The sequence below is a fragment of the Halictus rubicundus genome, unplaced genomic scaffold, assembly GCF_050948215.1.
Source record: "Halictus rubicundus isolate RS-2024b unplaced genomic scaffold, iyHalRubi1_principal scaffold0146, whole genome shotgun sequence".
NCBI classification, from domain to species: domain Eukaryota; kingdom Metazoa; phylum Arthropoda; class Insecta; order Hymenoptera; family Halictidae; genus Halictus; species Halictus rubicundus.
The window spans coordinates 559,115-567,198 of record NW_027488687.1 but is presented as its reverse complement, the minus strand read 5'-3'; the positions used below and the strand labels follow the sequence as shown (position 1 = coordinate 567,198).

The window sequence follows — 8,084 nt, the reverse complement described above, 5'->3', positions numbered from 1 at the left end:
ATAGGATAGGATAGAGGATAGGATGGAGGATAGGATGGAGGATAGGATAGAGGATAGGATAGAGGATAGGATAGGATAGAGGATAGGATAGGATAGAGGTTAGGATAGGATAGAGGATAGGATAGGATAGAGGATAGGATAGGAAAGAGGGTAGGATAGGATAGAGGAGAGGATAGGATAGAGGATAGGATAGGATAGAGGATAGGATAGGATAGAGGATAGGATAGGATAGAGGATAGGATAGGATAGAGGATAGGATAGGATAGAGGATAGGATAGGAAAGAGAGTAGGATAGGATAGAGGAGAGGATAGGATAGAGTATAGGATAGGATAGAGGATAGGATAGGATAGAGGATAGGATAGTATAGAGGATAGGATAGGAGAGAGGATAGGATGGGATAGAGGATAGGATAGGATAGAGGATAGGATAGGTTAGAGGATAGGATAGGATAGTGGATAGGATAGGATAGAGGATAGGATAGTGGATAGGATAGGATAGAGGATAGGATAGGATAGAGGAAACGATAGGATAGAGAATCGGATAGAGGATAGGATAGGATAGAGGAAACGATAGGATAGAGGATAGGATAGGATAGAGGATAGGATAGGAAAGAGGGTAGGGTAGGATAGAGGAGAGGAGAGGATAGAGTATAGGATAGGATAGAGGATAGGATAGGATAGTGGATAGGATAGTATAGAGGATAGGATAGGATAGAGTATAGGATAGGATAGAGGATAGGATAGGATAGTGGATAGGATAGTATAGAGGATAGGATAGGATAGAGGATAGGATAGGATAGAGGAAAGGATAGGATAGAGGATAGGATAGGATAGAGGATAGGATAGTATAGAGGATAGGATAGGATAGAGGGTAGGATAGGATAGAGGATAGGATAGGATAGAGGATAGGATAGGATAGATGTTCGTGTACAAATATTGTTGCTCGTTCGTTCCCTGCTGACACAATACTGAATTCGCAGCCCGAGAATCCCCCACTCAGCCCGTGGATCCTCGACAACTGAGTCCCCTCCATGGTGCACACAATCCAACACAAAACGTAGCCTTCGGCGAGCGGTCGCCTTATCACCTGGAAACTTTTGATCCCTTTTTCGCGGAACCTCGGCATGTCGTCGCATACCTGCGGATTTAAATGAGGGGTCGGTACCCGAGATGTTCCCGACTCTTTGTTTTTCCTAAACATCTGTTCTCCCCCTCATGCGCTTAGCGAATCTCGTGGCTTCTTCCAGTAGCCTGACGGCCCCGGGTGGACTCTTCGGTCCCCCCGTGCTCGTTAAACCTTCATATCAGGGAATATTCCCTCCATTTGTTGAGGTTTTTAGCGGCCTAAGGTAGACGCCTTGCGTCTACCTTTACTCGCTTGGCTTGACCATGCATTCGGACACCTGTGTCGTCGCATTTCCGCCGCCGAGATTCGCACGCATTTACGTCCGCAACATTCTCCCCCTCAAATTAAATCTTTTTTTTTATTTAATTTCTGGCATAAAGTAACAGTGACGTTATCTCGACTTCTATTAGGGTTCGCAACAACAATACTAACTTATTTCTAATCGCAATAACAATACTAACTCAATTCTAATCGCAACAACAATACTAACTTAATTGTAATCGCAACAACAATACTAACTTAATTCTAATCGCAACAACAATACAAACTTAATTCTAATCGCAACAACAATACTATCTTAATTCTAATCGCAACAACAATACTAACTTAATTCTAATCGCAACAACAATACTATCTTAATTCTAATCGCAACAACAATACTATCTTAATTCTAATCGCAACAACAATACTAACTTAATTCTAATCGCAACAACAATACTAACTTACATTGATTTCGAATTGGACATTATTTTTATTAGTTTCCGTGCGGGTCTCATGAATTCGCCTTTCTTTGTTCGCACTTTGGCTACTCTGACTACCCCATCTGAACCCGGGTACACTTCAATTATTGTACCTATTCTCCAAAGGTTTCGGGGTGTATTTAGTTCAACTATCAGCACTATATCTCCGGTCTGTAGCGATTTTTCTGCCTCGCACCATTTTGGACGTGCGATTAGAGTTGGTAGGTATTCTCTCAACCACCTTTGCCAAAATGCATCGGCAAAGGCTTGTGCAATTCGCCATTGTTTCTTCGGACACGCTACTTGAGTGTCATACCTGCCTAATTTTATTTCCCCCGACGATGATCCTATCAAGAAGTGATTCCGAGTTAATGCTTCGTTATCGCGAAGGTCGGTGGATACATGCGTTAGCGGCCGCGAATTAATCGAATGTTCTACTTCTACCATTAACGTTTGGAGGACTTCTTCGCTAGGGGCCTGTTCCCGCAAAATTGCATCGAGAGCAATTTTGACTGATCTAATTAGCCTCTCCCATGCTCCGCCCATGTGAGGCGCGTCCGGCGGATTGAAGATCCATTTTATCCTTTTTTCCAGAGCATAATTGGATATCTTTCCTATTTCAATAGTCGCAATTGCGTCCCGGAGTTCTTTGCTCGCTCCTTTGAAATTTGTACCATTGTCGCTGTACATTACTAAAGGTGAACCTCTTCGCGCCGCTAATCTTTTTATGGCCATAATGGTTGAGCTAGTGCTCAAGCTGTGAGCTAATTCCAAATGAATCGCTCTTGTCGTAAGACAAGTGAAAAGCACCCCCCACCGTTTTTCCCTGCGCCTTCCAATTTTTACGAGCATCGGGCCGAAATAGTCCACGCCACAATGACAGAAAGGTCGTTGCCTATATGCTATGCGACCAGCTGGTAGAGCTGCCATGATCGGATTCGGCGGTTTCGCCCGGCGTATCCTGCATATTACACACCTACTTATTATCGACCGAAGCGCGCGTCTAATTCCTATTATATAAAATTGCTGTCTTAACTCATTTACGACTGATTCATTACTAGCGTGATAAAAACGCCGGTGGTAATGTTCTATTAGCAATTTGGTAGCGGGATGTTTGCTATCTAAAATGATTGGATGGTTGTTAAATTCCTCTTCAGCTATTTTGGTAACTCGTCCCCAGGCTCGCAGAATTCCTTTTTCGTCAACGTAGGGTTTCAGTGCTACAATCTTACTTTTTTTGTTGATGCCCTTTTTCGCTTTCAATGCTTCCAGTTCTTCTACAAACATTTCGGACTGAATAGAGCGATAACAATAGTGTTCGGCTGAAATGATCGTTTCCGTTGTTATTTGAGTCCGGCTTCTTCCTCTCCAGCGGTCAAAGGCGGTTTTTATGCGTCTCGCGGCTACTAATAATCCCGGCCAACCCAACATTCTCGCGACATATGGGACATAGTATTCGTATGCCTGAGCGACGTACACCTTTACCTTTCTTATCTCAATGGCATCAATTTGCAGTTTCTCGGCTTCGGTGATATCTTTTTCCCTTGGCCAATTGGACTCTGCCTGATGTAAAAATTCCGGACCGGTGAACCAACGATCGTTTGTGCTCATTTCTTTTTTTGACCAGCGCGTGGCGTCATCCGCGGGATTTAAAGAGGATGGCAACCACCGCCATTCGGAACTCAACGTTAATTCTCCGATTTCTCCTAATCGATTTGCTACAAATACCTGCCGTGTTCGCGGTTCTGATTTTATCCATCGAACGATTGTGATAGAATCGGACCAGAATATTCGCTCACTTATTTCGATTTTTAGTTCATCGGCAACAGTTTTACCTAGTCTCGCACCCAACAACGCGGCTTGTAGTTCTAAACGTGGGACCGACAACGGTTTCAAAGGTGTAACCCTGGTTTTCCCCATGATTAGCGCTACACGTGCGAATCCGTCTCGCATGACAACCCTCAAATATGCTGCTGCTGCGTAGCCCTTCAAGCTGGCGTCGCAAAATATGTGTAGCTGAAATTTCGCGCAGTCGATCCCGGTTGGTGTGTAGCAACGAGGAATACGGAGACTACTTATTTTGCGAAGTCCCTCGAGCCAGGATGCCCAATCTAATTGTTCTTCGTCTCTTAACGGTTGATCCCATTCTATGCCACTGCGCCATATCTCTTGCATTAATATTTTTGATTTTAGAGTAAATGGAGACAGAAGACCTAATGGATCAAATACGGACATGATGATTCTGAGAAATTCTCGTTTAGTCGGTCTTTTTTCGCCCGCGAGTATACTCTCCGATACTTTAGTCATTCCTAAGTCAAAATGCAATACATCCGCTTGGGTACTCCAAATAAGTCCTAAAACTCGCTCTCCCCCGCGGTCGCATAAGCGCATGTCGTCTCGACCCTGTTGCCTAACCGTCTCCGGAATAGAATCTATAATATATACGGAATTGCTTGCCCAACTGTGCATTTTAAAACTTCCCTTTAGATTTATCCTGATCACATCGTGAATAAGTTTCTTCGCTTGATCGATGGTTCCTCGACTGGCTAGATAGTCATCCATATAGCTATCTTCAACTATGCTTTTCGCTGCTTCCGGTGACGCCTCGGCGTTTTCGACGGCATTTTTCTTTTTAATGTATAACGCACTGCACGGAGATGATTTCGCGCCGAATATTAAGCGTGTCATTTCATACGTATCCGGGTTTCCTACTCTTCTTTTTCCGCGCCACAGAAACCTCTGTGCTCCACGGTCTTCGTCTCTGACTTTTATTTGCAGGAACATATCCTTTATGTCCGCCTTAAACGCGAATTCGTACAACCTAAAACGCATCAAGATACCGGGTAATGACTGTAACAAATCTGGGCCTGCCTCTAGTTGGTCGTTCAAACTAAGCCCATTTGTTTTGGCGGCCGCATCAAAAACTACTCTTACTTTTCCCGGTTTATTAATATTTTGAACCCCAAAATGCGGCAGGTACCAATACTTTTCCCTTTTGAGTTCAGGATTCACCTTTACCGCATACCCACTTTCTATAACGCGATCTAATTCCGCGTAATATTTAGCCGCGTAGTTCCGGTCGCGATCCAGTTTCCTTTCTAACGAATCGAGCCTTCTTTGCGCGATTATTTTGCTGTCCACGTATGGCGCACGGTTTTCTTTCCACAACAACCCTACTTCCCACACGTTCCCCTCGCGACGGCTTGTATCGTTTAAGATTTTCATTACACGGTTAACTTTACCGTTTTCTTTTTTTGTTTCCCTTACGCCCAGACTATCTATTTCAAAGTAATTTCGCATTAACTGATCGAGGCTCTCGTCCTGGTCCAGACCTTTAACGCTATCTGGAAATCCAAAAGATGCTTGTTGCATCGCGCATCTGCTTGAAACTATTTTCTCCGTACATTGTTGTTGCTGCCCGTGTAATGTCCATCCCAGTAGGCAACGGGAGAGTGCGAGGTCCGTGTTCTCCAACGTGCGCAACTCAAGATTTACTATTAAGCGCCAATTATCCTGTCCTATAAGGATCCTGGGCCGCGCGTTTGTATATGATTGGACAGCTATTTTTTCTTTATGTTGGGTGTACTGTACGATATCCTTCGAGAGTGATTGGACCGGAAGTCTTAGATCTCGTATCGCAATAGCTTGTTTGATTTTATGTATATTACCTTCTCCTTGTATGTCGAACTCTATCTTCTCGCAATTCGTCACCAATTTCTCCCGTGTGTCTATGCCTTTTAATGTAACGATTACGCGTGTCCCCTTTACTCCCGTGCCGGATAGCACTTTTTTATCAACGAGGGTAACCGTAGATCCTTCATCTAATAAGGCGAACGTATTTATTGTCTTAATTGGACCCACTATCCGGACCGGCAGTATTTTCAGCAGTGTTCCTCCTTTGTTTAGTCATAAACCGTTATTAGCGGTGTTTCCTGGAATGACACTCGATGGCGGTTCTAGCTCCCGGCTGATTGCTCCCGGACTTGCGGTCCGCAATTTTTTTTCGAATCTGCTGTTGTGCAGAAGAGCATGATGCGACCCCCCACATTTCACGCAGTTACTACCATTACATTTCATTCGCGAATGCCCCTTCCGAAAACATTTGAAACACAGTGTGAATTTTTTTATCAAGTACCATCGTCGCGCTATTGTTTCTCTTGCAAAAACTCGGCATTCGGTTGCGATGTGATTCCCCCTATTGCAGAACACGCATTTACCAACGTCTCCCTTTTGACCTTCAACTAAGTTTATGTCGTACGCCCTTTCCGTCGCAATTCTCCGTCTTTTCGGCCTAAGCTGCTCCTTCGGAATTGCGGCCCTAGACGACGTCACGTCGGTGTTTGATTCTGTATTAAACACTCCTACTGCTTCTGCGAGTTCTGATTCTCTGCCTAAGAAATCTGCTAGTTTTTCTAACTCCGTTTTATTCTGAGAGGATTCAGAAGAGTATTTATTGTACGCGTATTTCAGAGCCGATGGTATTTTATTTCCCACACTCTGCGTCAGATCGGGGCTGTGGAGATATCCGACGAGATCGAGAGAACGCAAGGCAGTGACAGCGTTTTGAAGTTTCGTCGCAAACTTCGTTAAGCTCATTTTACCAGAGTCTATGCTCGGTAATTCCTTGATGTCACTCACGATCTTCTGGACCACCATGTTCTTATTCCCGAAATTCAATTCTAATGTACGCATGACCAATGACGCGTCGCGTCCTATGGCGAACAAACTGCTAACCGAGTCACGTGCCTCTCCTTTCAGCGCGGTAAACAATCTAGCCATGTTTTCGCGTTCATTATATCCACCCATTTCTGAGGTTAAAAGATATGCTTCTTTAAAATGCCTCCATTCTAATGGGTTTCCCGAAAACTCAGGCAATTTTCCCGTCGCTGACAATCTGTTCGCGATGCGTAAGCTCGCTTCCCCTATTGTTGCTTCGCGGACGGTGCGCAACGTAGACTCGATAGCCTCTACAATTCGTATCGTCGAGTCCCTCTCTCGCGGACAGTCACGCTCACTCTGTTCTTGTATTTGAAGTCGCGTGCTACTCATCCAGTTCCCGACGTCGCCTCCTCCTCGAATTGTGGATGACTCCTGTTGACGGATGTCCCTATCGGAGTCTTCGGCGATCCCTTCCTCCACCGGCGCGTCTGAGGTGAGCGATCCCAATCTTCTTCGGTTCATCTGTCCAGGTTGTAGCCCGGATGGTCCGGCTTCGTCAGTATCGCTGATCCCCAGGGTGGTTCTGATGGCTCCTGCTTCGCTTCTGGTACGAGTTCTTTTCGGCGAACATGGGGCTCGCCGTCCTCCGTTCACAGGAGCCTTGCGCTTCCCTCTAGCCATTGACCTGTCAGCTTCGTATCACTTCCTCGAAACGACACAAGCACTTTGACAAGATTGCCTTGTCTCTCTAAACCGGCGAAATTCCCGGGTTTCGGCACCAAATGTTCGTGTACAAATATTGTTGCTCGTTCGTTCCCTGCTGACACAATACTGAATTCGCAGCCCGAGAATCCCCCACTCAGCCCGTGGATCCTCGACAACTGAGTCCCCTCCATGGTGCACACAATCCAACACAAAACGTAGCCTTCGGCGAGCGGTCGCCTTATCACCTGGAAACTTTTGATCCCTTTTTCGCGGAACCTCGGCATGTCGTCGCATACCTGCGGATTTAAATGAGGGGTCGGTACCCGAGATGTTCCCGACTCTTTGTTTTTCCTAAACATCTGTTCTCCCCCTCATGCGCTTAGCGAATCTCGTGGCTTCTTCCAGTAGCCTGACGGCCCCGGGTGGACTCTTCGGTCCCCCCGTGCTCGTTAAACCTTCATATCAGGGAATATTCCCTCCATTTGTTGAGGTTTTTAGCGGCCTAAGGTAGACGCCTTGCGTCTACCTTTACTCGCTTGGCTTGACCATGCATTCGGACACCTGTGTCGTCGCATTTCCGCCGCCGAGATTCGCACGCATTTACGTCCGCAACAATAGAGGATAGGTTATAATAGAGGATAGGATAGGATAGAGGATCGGATAGAGGATAGGATAGGATAGGATAGGATGGGATAGAGGATAGGATCGGATAGAGGATAGGATAGGATAGAGGATAGGATAGGATAGGATAGGATGGGATAGAGGATAGGATCGGATAGAGGATAGGATAGGATAGAGGATAGGATAGGATAGAGGATAGGATAGGATAGGATAGAGGATAGGATAGGATAGAG

The 8,084-nt window shown here is 45.5% G+C and overlaps 1 protein-coding gene across 1 annotated transcript; it reads right to left on the bottom strand.

The window, feature by feature from the left end:
* Positions 1-1,848: 1,848 nt before the first annotated feature.
* Positions 1,849-7,589, bottom strand: LOC143363838 (uncharacterized). The gene is made up of 3 exons (XM_076804369.1): positions 7,265-7,589; positions 6,084-7,217; positions 1,849-5,762 (listed from the first exon to the last, which is right to left on the bottom strand). Exons 1-3 carry the CDS (start codon positions 7,587-7,589, stop codon positions 1,849-1,851), a joined length of 5,373 nt encoding a protein of 1,790 aa, XP_076660484.1.
* Positions 7,590-8,084: the final 495 nt, after the last annotated feature.